This window comes from Cercospora beticola, chromosome 4 (assembly GCF_033473495.1).
Source record: "Cercospora beticola chromosome 4, complete sequence".
NCBI lineage: Eukaryota > Fungi > Ascomycota > Dothideomycetes > Mycosphaerellales > Mycosphaerellaceae > Cercospora > Cercospora beticola.
In genome coordinates, this window is record NC_088938.1 from 2090675 (window position 1) to 2109261 (window position 18587).

Below are 18587 nucleotides of genomic sequence, written 5' to 3' on the forward strand. Positions count from 1 at the left end.
CTTACTATCACAACGGTACACTTGCCAGACCGTACATACTTTGTGATAACTGTTGAACTACGGTATAGCAGCATCAGCTTTATTCCCCCAAACTTTACTCCCTTTCACATCCTCCTCTCTCCACACCACCCTCCCTTCCATTCCTCCATCCACACTCAGACATTGCCCACTCATATGCCCACTCGCACGATGACTTGCCAAAAATGCCACCGTCCTCGCAACATCCTCTGCTTGTGCGATCTTCCTCAAAGCAACCGTCCCTTGCGCCTCGAAATACAATTCTCTCGGGTCATCGAGTCGATCTCCAATCAGCTCCGTATTCACCCAACCCGGTGCCACAGCATTTATTCTCGCCTTGGAATTAATCCTCACAATTTCATTCTTGACTGTAGGAACAAGCCCGTATTGCAATCCAGCTTTACCTGAAGCGTATTCAGCGTGACCTGCTTGGCCGAATTTTCCACATTCGGAACCTGTGACGACGATGGATAGATTGTGCAATTCTTCCCCGCCGGCAGCTTTTTGGCTTTCGATCGCGGCGAGGATGAAGTGTTTTATTGTGAGGAATGTTCCGCGAATATTGACGCGGTAGACATTTTCCCATGTTTCGAGCGGCATTTCCCAGATGTTGGGGTGAGATTGCTCGTTGGTGATTCCGGCATTGGCGCAGAGGATGTTGATGGGGCCGAAGTGGGATGTGGCTTGTTGGATTGCTTGAGAGATGGAGGTTTCGTCGGAGATGTCGCCTTGGGTGTAGAAGATGTTGGGGCTTGAGAGGGCATTGGGTCCTGGTGGGCGTAGATCGTGGGCTGTCACTTTGCAGCCATTTGCTGGGGATTGTCAGCAAGGAGTCCGTTTGTGAGTTTGGAAGTATGTGCTATGCTCTCACCGAGAAGCTCTTTGACGATGGCGCTGCCAATGCCACCGCAGGCGCCGGTGACGAAGGCGTGGAGGCCTTCGATTGCTAGGAACGACATGCTGGGCGGAACACAGTAGAATGGGTATCTTGTCTGTGTGAACACCTGTCGCAAGTCCACTATTTATCCTGCGAATTTCTAATCGTATGAAGCTGCTGCATCGAGCTGTCCAAAGTGCGAACCTGCAGCAGTTGCTTACGTAAATGGCTTGCTGATCAGCTCTTCAAGACATGGACGTATTGTGTGAGAAGTTACATGTATACAAATCCTTAGAAACGCCCGTCGTCATGCGGTATGTACTGACTGAGTGCATTGCTGTGGCTCTTTCATCTGGCAGTCGCGCTTCTGGGGTAGCAGGCCCTCTTACCCCGTCGAGGCGGTTCCTGCTGCACTTTACCACTACCACAAATGCCCAGAACAACCCGCAACGGTCTTGTGCACGTGTTGACCACGCAACTGTCTGCATGGAAGCTGTGAATCATGCTCGTGGGCATTCTCTTCAACAGACATCGCAATTGGGCCCAAACAAAGCCGAACGAACTGGGCCTGCGGAGATCTAGCCAGCTTGAGCTTGGAATTAACGATACCTACTGCGCAGCACGCCTAATTGGGGGAGAATGACGCCCGTCCTCTTCGTCCAAGCGGGCATCCTATGTGGTATGACGCCAGTGAGAACGGTCGAGGCCAGCGGTCATCATCGCACAGAGGAGTGCCACTGGTCTTCGTCATCCCAGCTTTTGGTCCTCGAACGGCCCAGGTCCATCTTCTGAGCTCTGGTCCAACAGCTGGCTGTGGTCTGATGCATCTCCACGAGAGTCTCCCGGCCAGCGACTTGCAGCCGAGTTCCTCAGATGCGGCTGAGAAGTGCGCGAAGGCCAATTGGAGAGGTCAAATGCCGTCATCAGCCAGCGAGCGGACTCGTCCAGCATGTTGAGGCCAAGGATGCTTCCTCTCACTTTTTGGCCCCCGGAAACTCATTCGATTTGCCGTGGTTCGACGTGGAGTGCGACTCCCAACACGATGCAGCCTCCTGCTTATGTGACTCCTTCCACCGATCACAGCAGCTCCCAACCCAGCTGCCAATTCCCACGTGTTTCTCCACGAGACTGGCTGGCCACGGGAAGGACTGTCATCCTGACCACCACGCCTCCACAATGCCATCGGACGGAAGTCATTGGTGTGTTGGTACCCGGAACCATTGTTTGAGAGCTGTGCCCCGCCAGCGAGCTATCGCATAGCGCAAGTCAGCTTTAGCATGTGATGCCTCTTTATGCTCGCAAGGAGAGTCCAGCACCAGGTGAAGTCCAAGAAGTCAAACACGACAGGTCACGGCACGATCTCGCGAGAAGACGATCCTCAGGCATGTTGGCAAGCATCATGTCCGATCGACTCAGCCTCGTTCGCGGGACCAGAGTGCCCGGTTGCACAGCGGAACTCCACATGACAATTTCGGGTTTGGCACACCGACGCAGGTCCAGGACCGCGTAGCATCGGTGATGGATCCTGGTCACACGCAGAAACGCACGCAGCACACGCGGTGACCAGACAGCCTACCTCGCCAGCGCCTATAGATATCTAAGGTCCAGTCGAAGTGTGCGCCATCTGTCGCGGATCTCCAACACACCGGGAGCCACGCAAGCTGCGCGCAAGAACGCCTCTTCACGCAGAAAGTGTCTCACCTCTGTGGCTACAGGACCTCGTGAAATACGGTCGATCCCGACGTCTAAGTTTTGTACCTTGCATGTGCCATGTGTGATTGGACGAGGCGGCAGGCCTCCCCGTTCTGCCGAATAGCCACAGAGCTGACTACCATGCCCTTTCGAGCGTCGTGAAACTCAGGAACAGGAATGCCCTCGTGCAGATGTGTGCAGGAGCACACGAGCTTGTTCCGCGCCACCGCGCAAAATAGAGCACTCCAAGCAGGTGGAAAGAGAGCGCACAGAGAAGACTGATAGAGTTCTAGAATACGGAGAAAATGCTGCAGAGTCTTGGAGCTTCGCCAACAGCGCGGTTGAGCTCTCAACCAGCGAACACATCATCCGTCCGAATGGGTCGCTTGCGCAGAAAACATTTCTAGCTCGGACGTGCTGCATAAGGCGGAGCGGGAGTGGGCGATGCGATTGGCGTTTGATTAGGAGGAGGCTAATGCACTGGGGATGCCAGTCTCAGCTGTTGTCCCCTTCGGCTGATGGACACGAAGGTCCGGCCCTTGACTGGCACTTGCGTCGACCAGTGGGCGGAGTGATGCGCTGTGCAAGCATGCTCACGACGGCTGCTGCCCACTACCCGTACAAGTAGACGAGACTTCCGCATTCCTGAAAGTCTCTCTTCTCTTGTCACGCTTCACGGGTCTGAAGGTCGCGCATTCGCCCACACTCTCTTTACCACCATCACAGTCGTTCCCTAGAGATCTTTGATAGATCTGCACACTCATTGTGTCGGAAGATTTCTCACCAGCGAATCAGCGAACATACGCAGTCGGAAATCGCAAGTCGATCCCCAAACATTACCGCATCCGGAAAAGTCTTGGACTCTCAGCATCACCATGTACACCAACAGCTTGCTCGCCGTGACTGGCGCATTGCTCTCTCTTGCGGCCGCGGTGCCTCATGCGGATCCTCACCGCCACCATCACAAGAAGGACTACGTCTACGTGGAGCATACCGAAGTCGTCTACGAGACCGTTCCAGTCACCAAGACCGTTTGGGTTGAGCCCGGTCACTCTGTTCCAACTCCTTCCAACCCTCCAGCCGATAAGCCTGCATCTTACCCCAAGCCATCATCTCCAGAGGCACCAAAGAACAAGGCTCCTGCGCCTCCAGCGTACTCTGCTCCTCCACCGCCTGCGTACTCCGAGCCAGCGCCTCCTGCGTATTCTGAGCCCGCACCTCCTGCACCCAAGCCTGAGAGCAGCCCACCTCAATATGTCCCACCTCCACCACCGGCCCCGACATCAACCTCCACATATGTTGCGCCACCAGCTCCCACCTACGCTCCGCCACCAGTTCAGGAAGCTCCTGCTCCAGCCCCTGCTCCAGCACCTTCGCAAGAGTCATCTGGAAGCACCAGCGGTAAGAGCTCCGGCCTGAGTGGCATGGCTTCTCCTGGCAAGTCATACACTGGCGAGCTCACCTGGTACGATGTCGGTCTTGGTTCATGCGGATTCACAAACACCAAAGATGAGCACGTCGTTGCAATTTCCCACGAGATCTTCGACGCATACAGCAATGGCAACCCCAACAAGAACCCATTGTGCGGCTGTACCGTAACCATCACCGGAAAGGACGGCTCGAAGCACCAGGCCAAGGTTGTGGATCGCTGCGTGGGTTGCGTGGCAGCCGACTTGGATTTGTCGCAAGACTTCTTCAACCTGGTCACCAACAACGGCGATGGCCGTGTTGGCGGTATGGAATGGTGCTTCGACTAAAATTGGAGAAATGCATCAAATCTCATTCTTCCACTTCACGACAAAACATCAATTCGCGGCATTTTCACCCTCGTCTACTTTGGTGTTTATCATTTTGGGAGAATTGGTCACCGGAGTTCATCTCTGGCATGGGAACAGACAAACCCAAAAACGGCATGGGAACATACGAGCACTTTCTCAAGGAGTGACTTTTTGACGACGAGATGTTATGACAGGATACCAACACACTTTTGGACAGACACCACAGCTTCATATCCCAGGGGGAAGAGCATGGAGAGTGAGAAGGCAGGACTTCCGCGTGTATGGTCTTATCGGCCATGCGAGACGGTTGCTGTTGGCGACGATATAGAAAAACTCTTGTTCGTGTCTATAGACTTTTCTTCTGCAAAAACAAGTTGTTGCACACAAAATCACCAAATCACAAATGATACAAACAGTAAAATGTCATCACCATGTGGCAGGCTATGCTGGTCGAACGAAACTCTTCTCTCCTGTCTTCCCTGTTCCCGCGACGGCAGTGACAATGCCGGGTCGTATCCCTCCCTTGCTTCATTGCCTGCAGCGACGAGATTACTTGTATACTTCTTCACCTCCGTTTGTTCACCGATTGTTTCAACTGCATCTATCGTCACAGAACCATCACGTCGCCGCTTGTTCGCATCGATGTCGGCACAAAAGCCTAGAACTGCGACGCGAACTACTGCCTCCACTTTCCCCTTGCCGCACGGCAGGAACGTATCGATGACTGGCTGGATAACTCCTGGCCAGTGCGGGACGTACGAAAGTACGCTCCGCAACTATCATCGCGGAATCGTCACCACGAGAATGCTCAAATTCCGAAGATGCCAACCCGATATGCAAAGACGGCAGCACTGACTCGTCCGCCGCTGCAGCCTTGTTTAAACATAGCAACAACTCCTTTTTTACCTTTTGCAGATCACAACATCCGCGTCGTGTGCGTATGTATGCACACGTTCCTCCAAGACTCCCAAGACTCAAGCGCGTGGCATAAAATACTTCGTTGATCTCAACCTCATCATCCTGGATTCCTGATCTTCCACGGCTTTTGTTGTTGTGGGACGTTTCACCTCGAAGGACATGGTCTTGAGAGAAGTCAAAGATGCATGGATCTGTGACCAAGCAGAGTGGTGCTTCGAGACCGCGAGCGGTATATGTGTACGTTATGCTGATTCGCAACTCGATGGTGCGTTCACAAGCATAGCAAAGGAAGCTAAGTCGTACTGTTCGAGCATGGAACCATGGATCTTTGTGCAATACGCTGATGCATTGTGCTGAAAGTTGCGTGCAGCAATGCCTGTGTGATTCTGTTACTCCAGTGCTGACCTCAGATTGACGACGCTCGAGCAGACCAGGAGAGCGCATAGGCAAAAGGCACGGGTGCCGCATAGCTTTTCAAAGAAGTACGTAGATTTGATAGGTATTACTGGTATCTTGAGTTTCTGTCTAATGATTGCTGTCGCCATGCTTTCTTTCTTCTGCCGTCTTATATTTACAAAGGAAGGCCGTCAAGGTGTATCTGCTGTATTTCATCTCTTTCCACGCACTACAGCGCATAAATTGCTGCGAGCAACAGTCCCATGGCACCAACACTCCACATGACTGCGTGCTTCTGTCCAGCAGAAGCCTCAGTGCTTGTGGTCGCGGGTGCACTTGTCGTCGAGGACGCAATCGTCGATTCAGGTGTTTCCGTGGCACTTGACTCCGTTGTGCTACTGCGCATTGTCACGACTGGGGTGGTGCGTGTGGACGAACTCGATTCTTCTAGCGTAGTTTGTCCGCTGCCGTAGGTGCTCGTTCGTAATGTGTCCGTTGCACTGCCTGAAATGAATTGCACTCCGTCTGTCCCAAGCGAGAAAACATAGTCGCCAAGCGATGCAGCTGGGCCGCCGGGTGACAATGTCGCGCCTATGATGGCGAGAGCATCTGTATCCGTAGATGGGATAGCAGCTGTCAATGTATAGCTCTCGCCAGTGAGGACGATAACGGTGCCGATCGTGGCCAAGTATGGCAAGACACCGCCATTAATAGGCGTGGCAGTTGGTGCATCGGATGTGATGGAGTTCATGGTGTCTGGGGTCTTCGGATCGTTGTACGAAGGTGGAATGGCCGGGGTATTTGTTTCAGAGTCTGTAGGCCGTGCAGACCAGCTGACGTATGTGGAGGACAAAGAGAACAAAGCGGATGTTGAGTCAGGTGCGACGCTTTGGAATGTACCCAGCGCTTCTGTTAATATTGAGAGTGCTGGAGCATTTGGGATATGCGGATCCACGCCCGTTGTATAGGAGGACATTGTCCTACCCGAGCTTTCATGCTTTGGCGCGGGCGCGTGCGTAGGCGCGTGGTCGGCTGGCTCGGCTTGCGACGGAGGCCCGTAGCTAAAAGTTAAAAGAGGCGCTCGTGTCGATGTCGTAGCTTTGCGTGACGCTTCGCTATTCGCTGTGGACGGAGCGCCACTCGTATTTTCGAGAGATGTATGCGTTGCGTCTGGGCCTTTTTCTGGTTCAGCGTGCGGTTCGTTCGTATTTGAGCTGTCGTCGACGCCAGCTTCTGCTGTGACGCGTCTTGCATCAGCTGGCCGAGAGCCAGTTTCAGAATCAAGACAAAGGACATCGTGGAAGGCTCAAACTTGGTTGACTCTAGAGAAGAAGCGCTTACGACATGGCTATCTTGCGTTTCGTCTGCACCAACGCCTGATGTGACTGGTCCAGAGCCGTCAATGTCACTGGACGATGCTGTCTTTTCAGGCAAATGCGAGTCTGGAGTTGAGGCGGCAGCCGCTGGCGTCGTGGTCATCGCCGCGGGTAACGTTGGCTTTGCAGCTTCTGCATGGTCTTGAAACGCAATAGATGGACCAAATCTGTAGTTTGCAAGGTTCGTAGAGTCGAGCTTACAGGTTGCTTGTTCGGGCGCAGGATCTGTGAGTATAGTCGGTATTGCCAGTAGCGGATTGACGTCGCTACAGATGGCGGAAAATTCCGGTCAGCATCATCTCCTCATTGCCTATGTTAAAGAATTTGCACCTCGCTCGGCATGCATATGCACTTGCTGGCGCAGTCCAACTGCCGATTGATCCCTGTGCCAGGACATTGTGTCGAGATCTAGTCGGAATTGAGAGTAGGACCAAAGTCGCTGTGAATAGGTCCAATGGTATACTTGAAAGCGTCGTGATATGCAGAGATCGGTTTAATGGACATGCACGCTCTGCCAGTCTTGAAAGTCCTACTGGGAGTAGTGACAACTGACGGGAGACGTGGGACGAACTTCGGAGGGAGTGTGAAATCCTCCACGAAACACAGGTTGTCGTTATTGCTCTGCACGGTGAAGTAGATGAGTTCCGCGTCGCCTTCGATACCGAAGAGAGTTGTGCTGGCGGAATGCTTCGTTGCTGCGAGACTTAGTTCTGCAATGACAAGTGAACAAACTGGCCATGATTTTCAAGCCTACCAGCTGCGCATAGGCAATAGAACACCAAGGCGATTAACGGCTGTGTTAGTAACGAACGAGAATGTTGCAGGTTTGGGCGAGTGAAGGATACAGAAGGCCACTCATTCGAGGCCTCCTGCTTGCGGAGCCATGATGAAGCAAAATTGTACTGACAGACCTTGAATTGGCTCCAGAACCTACATATTCGCGTACGCTTGAAGGCGGCAGCAGAATGCTGCGCGATATCTCGCAGGCAACGCATGGTGAGACATGCAACGAAGATGTCAATTGGACACATTTTCTGTGACAGTGGATTCGTGCTTGAGAGCGATCTTGAATCAAGTCTGCGAGCGATCTCTTCAGAGCTGCTGCACCGTAGAGATGCAGCTCGATCTTCAAACAGGCCTACAGGATGACTGTGGAGGCGCAGATTTGCTTCAAGCAGGACCGGGATATCGTGTTTGCGCGCTTCGTGTGGCGCACTGCGTGTAGTATACGGTCATTTCAGGCGAACACAGATACGGCGAGCATTCCCCGGCTTTGAAAGCGAGACTTGATGATACTCATGTCGGAGATGGAGTGGTCAGCGGAAAGACGATGTGGGAGAAGGAGCGTTTCGCGCTAGGCCCAAAGCGCGTGCAGCCCGCATCACTCCCGAAGTTCGTAGCAGTGAAGGTCGACTCGGCCATGGGAAGTCGTCCACTGTAGCCATTGCCGTTCCAGCTCCATTCACAATGCAACGCGTGGTTGAGCGCGTTCGGAAGGCGGAGCGCACACTGTCCAAGAAGAGGAGCAAGGCAGCCGAGCACTTACGGCGCTCAGAAGCATGGGAACGCAACCAAACCCGAGTGAGACAAGTGAAGGAGCACACGGCCAGGCTGCGTGAAGACCGCAAAAATCGCGCCATCGACTGGGAGACTGGAGCGCTGGCCCCACGCAGAGATGTGGGCGACAAAGCAGGGAAATACGGCGCCCTCGACATTCCGTATTTCCAACCCCTCGACAAGGACCCAGAGTCACGACTGCCCGAGAATAAATGGCCTTTTCGAGAAGGCGATCGAGTGGTCATCACGCGTGGGCGAGATCAGGGCAAGATTGGAGTCATCAGCGAAGTGGACCACGTCAAGGACGCTGTCAAGGTGAAGGGCTTGAACATGATAGACGTCGCGCTTCCGAAATGGATGAAGGAGCGACAAAATGACAAAAAAGATTATAACTCCATTGAGCAGATGATCAGCAGAAAGGATGTACAGCTGGTTTATGCGCTGCCTGATCTCGAAACGGGCATCCCGCGAGATGCCATCATCGAGAAGCTGGAAGTCGTTGATGGATTCAGAGTGATACCAGGCTCGAACACTTTCCTTCCCTGGCCGCCGAAGGATGATTTACCAGAGGAGCACGAAGAGTACGAAGATGACACATTACGGCACGCAGTAGAGGAAAGGACATTCCGACCCTTCTTGATACGGCCGCCTATGCCACTATCCGTCATTGACGAGCTGCGGAATAAATACTCGAGGTTCAGGACACGGCACGAATACGATTACAAGGTACAGAAAGAGCTGGAAGACGCAAAGGTGGAGGAGAGGAAGGGCTTGATGAAGACTATGAGGACTCCGTTGCAAGAGCTGGCGGAAGTGAGGGAGAAGCAAAAGGCCGCGCACCAGAAGGAGTTGACCGAGGAGCAAATGGCCAAAATTGGAGAGATCATTGCACAGGAGCGGGCGAGGAAGACGGAAGACGGTGTGCCTGCCCCTATGCCTTCCGCTTATTCTTGAGCGCAGGCCGCATGTGCAAACAATGGAGTGTACGATACCCATATACAGAGGCAGCCAAGCCGATAGAGTACGTGCTTCCTGCGACCCTCCAGCGCAGCTTCACTGCCTGATATCATGCGACATTGGATTGGGAGAGCTCCCTCGTCTTCTGCAGCGGCGCGCGACTGTGAAAGCCGAGCCTGACACAAACGCAGCTCAATGCTGCTGCGGCATTGAAGCAGCATTCCAATACGAGGTGATGCGAGACAACCATAGCTCCCAGCATGATGAAGACGACCCCAGCCCAGCAAACTGCTACATTTACGGCTATCGACCTCCAGCATAGTGAGACGCACAATTCATCCACAAATAAAAGCAATAGCGGAAGTCTATAAGTCTCTATTGGTCTTTCTGGGATGTAAAATCATTTCTGGCATGTAAATCTTGCCATCCACCTCTTTCATGAACCACGGCATTTCGTTAGGCACAACAACATTCTCCGGATGCTCGACATCTTGCTGCTGATCCTTGGGTTCGTATTGTCCCATCCAATGTTCGAAGATCGGATCGCATAAAGAAGACCACCAGTCGAACGTGAGCGGTCTTGTTTTCGGCGCGTAAGAAGCAGCGCGGTATACACCAGGTCCTCGCGCTATGCCATCGCTGGACTGTTCTGGTAGACCGCCATTGAAAATATCGCTCAACTCGTGATGGTCTCCTTCTGGATACTGAGATCTCGGTATCGGCAAGCCAGCCACTTTGAGACCAAGCCAGAGTGCCCAGGAGGGGAGAATTGCCTCGCTGGCAACTCGAAGACCATCTTTGTGTTGTGAGCGATGAATAGCCTCTAGGAGGTCATACGACGCCCTTGCCTGAGCTGGCGTCGACATATAGATAGGCGTATCCTTCTCCATTGACTCCATTGACCAATTTCTGAATACCCAGTCCTTCAGTCTCTCGACCAGGCGAACATCGTTGAGCTGTCCTAAGAGCAACAAATCCGCGTCATGGCCGACTCCGAACTGAAAATCATCATCCTTGGGGCTCGGAGGTACGAGTGGCCCGATCGGCTCAACACTCTTAATCCCATCAGCGCCCCAGATTGTTGCACCTCCTTTCAATGACTTGTTCACTTTCTTTGAAAAATCCTCATACGATCCATGCACACTCTCCATATACATCCACGATGCTCGTTCTCGTGCTTGTTTATATGGCTGTACCCTGCCGAAAGCGTCAAATGCTTGCAACATTCTCCCGACATTTCCTGTAAATCGTGTGTCCATCTCAAACTGCCAGTAGTGATCAAATTCTGGATAGAAATGCGCGAATAACTGTAGTGGTTGCATGATTTGAAAATAGGGCCAGTACTGTCCTACTTTGGGGTACCAGCTTCGCTGCAGATTTTCGTGCACGAGGACTGCAATGCTGCGGAACTCGGGGGGCACGGAGTCCTGAAGGACTTCGTTGTATAGAGTATTGTTTGTGAATACATCTGCACATGCATCACCGCATTTGAGGTCCACGAGTAAGAAGACTTGATAGTCTCCATTCGTGGCTAGGGCGGTCTCCGTGATGATTGAGCGTAGGTTCCAGAGGTCTTCGGGATAGTACTTGTAGGTGCTCAACGTACGCAGAATGATGGCTTGCCTGCCAGTTTGGTGAGGACGTCGTGGCTCATCAGGCTCAGTGGGGTCGAAATGGCGAAAACGCGGTTCAGGTCGCTGCTGCAAAACCCCAGCCTGGAATCTGGCACGGTTTACGTCGAAGCATTTGTCTTGTAGTGCGCCCCAGTCGACACCACTCCAGATGGAATTAGCGTGTTGTTGTCCGTCCGTTGTGCTGTAGCCGTATGGTCCATAGCGTCGCTCAAATGTCGTCCATTCCTGGCTCAACCGTAGTGCTTCGTAGGAACCGAACGTGGGCTTGGGATAATGGATTCCAGGCAGCTCGCGAAGCGACTTCGGCAGATCTACGTGATTATCATCATCGATGAGAGTGCCCCTGATGCCTTCGCATGGCCTTCGTGAGTGATTGTCCTGCTCCGCGGAACTTGGTTGCTTTGATAGCGCTTGTGATTCATGTTGCTCTTGACTGAGTCTATCGATGCGAAAGCTTAGAACGCTGGGCCAGTACAGCGCTAAAACTATGAGACTGAATGTTAGAACCGCCGCGATGATGCGCAGTGTGCGGTTGGTGTGAGCCTGCATAGATCCAGATTCGTCATGGGTTGCGTATCATTGCAACCCCATCATGGAGCATCAGAGGCAAGCAGACTTGACCAAAGATTGATTGATCCGACGCCTTGGCGATGGAGGATTCAACATGAGAGCCGGTGAAATGGTTAATCAAAAATGGTTGGGAATGTACGTGAAGGCTCGATTGGCCAAACAGAATTGCGGCACAAAGTTCAGTCTTGGCAGCTGACCTGAACCGGGAAAGCACCTGCAATCGGTGCAAGTCCTGCAGAAAGAACATTGCATCGCTTGAATGCGCTTCATTCATCGAAGAACAGAATAAAAGACATTGGATACCAGCGATGCCTGCCCGAGTGACTGATGCTGGCTTCAAAACATCCCATAACGCCTGCCAAAGTACAAGCAAGACCACACCACGAACAGCCCCCGGCATGTCCATTGGCACGCTCGCCGTACCGGCAGACCTGTGCTACTATCGCAAAGGCCAACCGCAAAACCAGGCCCTGCCTTCGATGTTCTTCGACCTTGGTGTCCCTGCGGCCTGTTGGTTCTCAGTGATCGTTAGGTTCCTCTTCCTATTCGAAAGGTAGTAATTTCGAGAACCATGAGAACTGACTAGGTTCTACTTTCAGAACACTACGCTAGGTGTATCTCTGTCTTTGCCTGCCGTCTGCTGCCCTCTTCCAACGGCACTGAGCTTGGGGTCTTTCCTAACTCCACGCATGCCAAGCTGGCCTCGTAGCTCTCTCCCACCGTGGTCCCGATGCGAATAACCAAACAGCCTATGCGCAGGTTCCATTTCGCAGCAAAGCGACATCGGCAGTTAGTTGTCTTGCTGAACAGCCAGCGCGAGGGTGCTTGCGCCGACTTATTCGAACTTTAACAGCTATGGTACGGTCTTGGTATTGGCGTCTGCCTATAGCAAGCTGAGCTAAGCGAGAAGATCGCCGGAACTGCATATATGCTAACTGTATGGGCAAGAAGCGTGCAACGAAGGCCATGTGGCTGCGGCGTGGGATTTCTCGCAGAGATCGGCTTGGAGATATAAAGATCTGATTAGATCTTGATATTGCCGAGTCTCTTTGAGTAGTGCAGTGGTACACATCAGTGAGATTCAGGCAGAAGGTGAGATCTTTAGCCATCTCAGGCACTGTTCCCTCGCTGACACTGCACTCGGATACTACATCGCATCAAGACAAACCATGAAGCTCTCCTTGGCTGCCCTGCTTGTTGCAGCGGCCCCATTCATTTGTGCTGCTCCCACTTCCGACCTCAGCACACTATCTTCCCGCCAGACCTCCTGCCCAGGAGGACGAGATCGGGACTACTGTATCTACAACGAAGGCTTCCGAGTCTGCTCGAACAACGCAACGGGACGCCCTGATCAGGCTTGCGTTGCAGCCTTCGCGCAACGATGCAACCAGCTCTGCCCAGCGCCAGCAAAAGCTAGGGATGTGGATTCTGCTCCAATTACCGAACGTCAAAGCAGCTGTCCCGGCGGGCAGGGCAAAGACTACTGCAAGAACTATGTTGCCTGGCAAGTCTGTCGTCCTCCAGGTGCACCAGCCGACTCGAGTTGCATCCGACAATTTCACGCGAGATGTGATGCTGAATGCTGAAAGTTTACTTCGGCGATGGAAAGGACCTTGTTCTTGTCTTGGTTTGGACGATTCAATTGAGACTGCTTCAAGGATGACTGATCACTGAAGATCATCAATTGTGCATGTTAGAGCGGCTTACCTGAAGCGTGAATGTGTTAGCAGACCAGTGCACCATATAACAACAGTCTGGGGCCTGACTTGCCCGATGCATACGGCCAGCATTCACTCTCATGTCTATACTATCCTCTTCACTGTGATTGCTTGCGAGTGCTTCAACGCCATAACCCCTCCCTCCTCTTTCCACGATTTCGAGGGCGTGTCTCACGGTGTCTTCCATGGATGAGCGTCGCAGATGTCACAAAAACACGATCTTTCACGATCTCGCTGTCACTGGCAAATGTTCACATCTGTGTAGCAATGCTGAACTATCAGAAACAATAATTGCAATGGACAGTTGAGAGCGGAGTCTCGAACGATGGGAACGGGACGATCGTTCTTCCCCTCCGCCCATCCGAGCCGAGGCCGCATTCCTGCCTCACGTCAATGACCAACTGCCTGACTTCAGGTGTCAATACAACGACAAACTACACTTTTGGTACGCCTGGAATTAACAAAACAGAAGATACAAGCATTCGACCTCGCCAAAATGACTTACTCCATCTGGCTCATCATGACCAAGGGAAATCCCTTCGACAAGACCGCTCAAGAACTCATCTCCGATACACTGCCCAACCTCTTGCTCTCTTCAGACCAAATCCAAGACTTCCAACCACACGTCACCATCACGCCAGGTTTTGAACTCCCAGAAGGCAAAAGCGCGCAAGAATTGCTCGACAGCTTAGACTTCTCCGAGTACAAATCCCAACACAACGAAGTCGTCCTCGAACTTGACGAACTTCAAGCTGAAGATCCTTTCTTCCGGAAACTCAACATCGCCGTCAAGGATAAATCTAATCTCGCCAAATTTGCTTCTCAATGTCGGGATGCAGTGGGAAAATCTGAGCCTGAAGGTGGTTATCGACCGCATATGAGTTTGATGTATGCGGATTTGCCGACCAAGGATGTGAAGAATAAGCTGGCGCTCATTCAGATGAAGTTGGGGTTCGCTATTGGTGATATTTTTGCTTGCTGTGGTGGAGCTTTGTGTATTGGTGGCAGCATGGTAGTGGTTGACACTAGTGGGCCGGTGAAGGGCTGGAAGGATTCAATTGTGGCGGAAAGGAAGACAGATTTTGTGCAGTGGAGGATGTCGAGAGATTTGGTGTGAGGGGATTTGAGGCATCTTGTCTTGTGAATTTTGTTGCGATGCTTGTCGCATACGATCGTGTCTTTGGTTACATATGACGGCCGTTGAATGAGTTCATGAGGATGCGTGCGAAAGGACAGGATGTGCATTATCAGTGTGTGCAGTAGGAATATTTGGTATCCCGTACTTCGAGTGAGTACAGTTCATTGACCACCGTGCTCTAACCACAATAGCTATCCCCAACACACCCAATTGCGCTGCCGAAATCAGAGCCACCGACTTTCGTAATCTCCAACAGAGCCGCGATCAGCCCGCCAATGCCTTCACCTGCGATCAAGCCTGCTGGGACCGCATATCCGTTTCTTGCATAGGATTTTCGCCGTCTGGCTGACCAAACGTATGCTACCAGAGCTCCGGCAGCCATTGCAATGGCATACTGTGTGGTTGGTACCATAAAGGCAAGACCGAAGACTGATAAGTTCGGGATAAATTTGTGATGTCGAGCCGGAATCAGCTTGTATCGAGCGTAGACGATGAAGATGGAGAGGACGCCGAATGCGATTGCGAGATAACCACTCACTGGTGGTATAGGAAGGGAGGAGAGTGTAATGGCTTCGGCCACGGCGACCTGACAAGACACGTTAGTCGAATGGTGACGGCATTGAGTTATGATGCTTCTTACCCAAGCGCCCAAGGCAGGCACGCTGAACGAGCACTCCTCAATTGCTGCGTCTAGAATGCACGGATATGCCGTTGTGAACAGAAGAAAGAGGCCCACACTCAGCCAGACTGCCACGAAGCTACCACAAAGTTGGCAGTAGAACTGTGCTCGGTGAGAAGCACCCAGGAGGTAGCCAGTGCGCAAATCGGAGACCATGTCGGTGCTCTGTGATGCTGCACCAGTGGCTACGATGCCTCCAGCAAGATTGATGAGCTGTTTATCATGGAGGGAGTATTGTCCGGACGAGGTCACTCCACCAAAAACCAGCTGAGAAGCTTTTCCGCAGTATGATGCTGGGGCAATATCTGCTGTAGCGGCAGACTGAGTGGCGATGCAGGAGAACAAGAAACCGAGAACGACGGACAATACCGCCAGTCCGACGCTCATGTCATATTGTACTCCAAGCACGATGCACGTGAAGATGATCACAAGAAACGTGCCAGTGGACCACATCCATACCGGAACTCTCTCGCGGGGTGGAGCTGGGTCATCGTCGTCGTGATCCTCCTGCAGCAGGAACGTGCTCGCCTTGTCCTTGGTAGCAGTCCAGCGCTGTGTATTTGGCAGCTTCGAAGCATATTCCGCTATTATCAGCTTGAGACCTTTGTAGAGTGCTGGAGAATTCATGCCGACTTCAGTGAAAGTAGCGCACATCAAGATCATTAAGCCAGGCCAGAGCAAGAAATAACGGGCCGAAGGTGCGTTGACAGGATCGTCCAGATCTAGCGACTTGTAGTTGATGATATCTGGATTGCTTGCCGAAGCTTTACCAAAGGTCAAGCCTGTCCGAAGCGTTGCGGGTCCGATAATGCCCCAAGCAAAGATGGCACCGACGAGGTAACTTATGCCGACATTGATACCTGTGAGCATGCCAACTCCGAAGAAAGCTGGCGTCAACTCGATGTACCAGCCCCAATTGCTGGCAGCTATGATGCTCTTCCAAGGTGTGGTCTTGTAAATCCACCAAGCGATGTTCCAGTCCCAGATGATGCCAGGGGCGTAGATGCTCGTCACTTTGAACAGGCAGGATGCCACGAAAGTGCTGACCAGAACCCATGCTTTACGCATTGCATCTCCATCCAGACCTACTTCGTGCAAGCTCCGAATCGTAACAGCTGTGGCCGTCGGCGTTGGGAATATTCCGCGCAAGCGAATTATGTAGAACTTTCGAAGCGCTACGCCGAAAAAGCAGCCATAAAAAGCGCATGTGGCAGTAAATGTTGTCAGACGCCAGAAGTCTTCTCGTGGTGTGGGCGACATGAGATTGAGGCGATGCAGAGCAGGTATAGCTCCTTCGAACAGAATCGACAGACTCCCAGCTCCAGTCGCTATGCTCTGCACTGCAACATTCTCACGCGGTCCAAAGTAGCCTCCTCCAAAGCACTTTGGCAAGAAGCTACTCGCTGGTTTGAGAATGGCGAATCCAAGTATGGCACCAAACAGGGACGCCCCAAAAGTCCAGCCTGTCTTCAGACATAGGTACATATTGCTAGCAGACACTACAGCGCCAAGGACGCAGCCCACGAGCAATGCTCGCACTGTAAACTGTGCCGGCTCATTGGGTTGATTTGGAAGGTCTGGAAATGGTCTCGTGATATCCAGCGGCTCATCGTCTTGACCATGGTAGTCGTCCGAACTTGGAGGTATGTCAGAAACAGCGAATGTACTTTTGGACTTGTCCTGGTCCAATGTCCGTTCGGCGTGCATTGCGGCAGAATTTCTGTTGAACGCCAGCAGAAGGGCAGCTTACCTGCTGCTGGAAGAACTCAGACGTCTATATGCCATGGTGCAAAGCACGTCATGCAAGACTACACAACGTTGTCGATAGAATCGGTCTCTTCAGTGGCAGGCTCCACACGCGCAGGCATAGGCGAAGCATAGCTCGTCGATTGTGTGGAAACCGTTCGCCGGTTGATTCTCGCGGACTCGTGATAGAGTGCTGGTTGTGGTTACATCTACCTTGGCAGCCTTTCTTGCATGATGGCGTGCTCGTGGACACTCGCGACCGGGCAGTACGGACTTGCTCGTGTGAGGCGTGGGTCGATCAAGGCTCAGCGAATCTCAACATGCTCTTCGCAAGACACATGGAGGTCTCGGAAAAAAGATGCAGTCGCATGGAGTTGATCACGCAGAGTACACGCGCACGTGTTGAGAGGCGTGAATCGCGCTTGCGCAAAACGAATCCTTGCCACGGCAAAACATTTCTCCTCCCTGCTTCCTGGCTTGGCCATAGCGATTTCCATTGCGCAGGAGGTGCCTGCCACTTCTGCAGAGTCATCGCTCCAACACTTGCAGGCTAGCATGCAATCTGCGGTCTCTTTGAGCTGATCACAGCGACTGCTGAAGCTAGTTTTCAATTGTACAAACCAAGAACTTGACCTTCTCGCAGCCGATAGCAAGACCTCTCCCTCTCAAGGATCCAGGTGCGCGCCTTTGTTTTCTTCCCTCAGCATCTAAGGCGGCCTTGTTATGCTCCGCCAAAGCCAACACTTTGCCAGTAGCTTTATCCTTCATGACACATTGGATAGCACCTGAAGGACAGAGTCAGTCAATGCGAACCCACGTAAACAGCCATGCCAGGAAGAGAGGAGTCAAAACACTCACATAACCTCTTTCCGGCACTTCTCACAAAATTCTCGCTCCTCACCACAATCCCTTGAGGAATAGGTCTCAAATACGTGATATTCAACGTCCTCGACAATCCGCCAAAGTCCCAGAACCCTTCTTCTGCCATCGGACCGGCAGCCATACTTGTCGTATTGTCGGACATCGTCGCAATCATACCACCGTGCGCATTCCCCATCGAACTGCACATCCCGGGAACGATTTCAATCTCAAAGACAACATGAGTTTCCATTCCTGTCTCAGTGGCTTGTGTCTTTCTGGCAGAGATGACTTTGGTGTGTTGCATAACTATGAGGTCCCAGCCCTGGTAGTGCGATTAGAACAACGCACTCCATTGCCGAGATGAACTGCAAGACTACTCACATGGAAGTCTGGGTTTTTGGCGTAGCCATCGAGATACGCCTGTATCCTCTCCACGGGGTCGGCGATCGAAGTATTGAAGAGGCCTACGACATTAGGTTTCCGTGGAGGGGGAGACGAGGACATTTCGTCCAGCAACGAAAAGCTCAGAAAAACACGTCAACTTTGCAACTTTGTCAGAGGAATGCAGTGGTAATCGAACGACACGATAGTTCCCATTGTCTTCATCGAACTTATTGCTTGGCCTGGTGATCAATAGTGAAGTTGCTAGTTCAAAGATATCCCGAGGTTGGG

The 18587-nt window shown here is 52.4% G+C and overlaps 7 protein-coding genes across 7 annotated transcripts; 3 read left to right on the top strand and 4 right to left on the bottom strand.

Annotated features, from left to right (window-relative positions):
* Nucleotides 1-57: 57 nt before the first annotated feature.
* Nucleotides 58-977, bottom strand: RHO25_006460 (uncharacterized protein; the record flags this gene model as incomplete). The annotated part of the gene is made up of 2 exons (XM_023597285.2): nucleotides 58-830; nucleotides 890-977. 2 exons carry the CDS (start codon nucleotides 975-977, stop codon nucleotides 58-60), a joined length of 861 nt encoding a protein of 286 aa, XP_023452508.1.
* Nucleotides 978-3462: 2485 nt separating this feature from the next.
* Nucleotides 3463-4344, top strand: RHO25_006461 (uncharacterized protein; the record flags this gene model as incomplete). Its single annotated transcript, XM_023597286.2, has 1 exon — nucleotides 3463-4344. The coding sequence occupies one exon, from the start codon at nucleotides 3463-3465 to the stop codon at nucleotides 4342-4344; it is 882 nt and encodes a 293-aa protein (XP_023452507.1).
* A 1564-nt stretch (nucleotides 4345-5908) lies between these two features.
* On the bottom strand, nucleotides 5909-6655 carry RHO25_006462 (uncharacterized protein; the record flags this gene model as incomplete). The annotated part of the gene is made up of 1 exon (XM_023597287.2): nucleotides 5909-6655. The coding sequence occupies one exon, from the start codon at nucleotides 6653-6655 to the stop codon at nucleotides 5909-5911; it is 747 nt and encodes a 248-aa protein (XP_023452501.1).
* Nucleotides 6656-8522: 1867 nt separating this feature from the next.
* Nucleotides 8523-9566, top strand: RHO25_006463 (mitochondrial 54S ribosomal protein uL24m; the record flags this gene model as incomplete). The annotated part of the gene is made up of 1 exon (XM_023597288.2): nucleotides 8523-9566. One exon carries the CDS (start codon nucleotides 8523-8525, stop codon nucleotides 9564-9566), a length of 1044 nt encoding a protein of 347 aa, XP_023452500.1.
* A 368-nt stretch (nucleotides 9567-9934) lies between these two features.
* Nucleotides 9935-11752, bottom strand: RHO25_006464 (uncharacterized protein; the record flags this gene model as incomplete). Its single annotated transcript, XM_023597289.2, has 1 exon — nucleotides 9935-11752. One exon carries the CDS (start codon nucleotides 11750-11752, stop codon nucleotides 9935-9937), a length of 1818 nt encoding a protein of 605 aa, XP_023451818.1.
* A 2235-nt stretch (nucleotides 11753-13987) lies between these two features.
* On the top strand, nucleotides 13988-14608 carry RHO25_006465 (uncharacterized protein; the record flags this gene model as incomplete). Its single annotated transcript, XM_023597290.2, has 1 exon — nucleotides 13988-14608. One exon carries the CDS (start codon nucleotides 13988-13990, stop codon nucleotides 14606-14608), a length of 621 nt encoding a protein of 206 aa, XP_023451819.1.
* Nucleotides 14609-14807: 199 nt separating this feature from the next.
* On the bottom strand, nucleotides 14808-17015 carry RHO25_006466 (uncharacterized protein; the record flags this gene model as incomplete). Its single annotated transcript, XM_023597291.2, has 2 exons — nucleotides 14808-15215; nucleotides 15270-17015. The coding sequence occupies 2 exons, from the start codon at nucleotides 17013-17015 to the stop codon at nucleotides 14808-14810; spliced, it is 2154 nt and encodes a 717-aa protein (XP_023451820.1).
* Between the last annotated feature and the right edge of the window lie 1572 nt (nucleotides 17016-18587).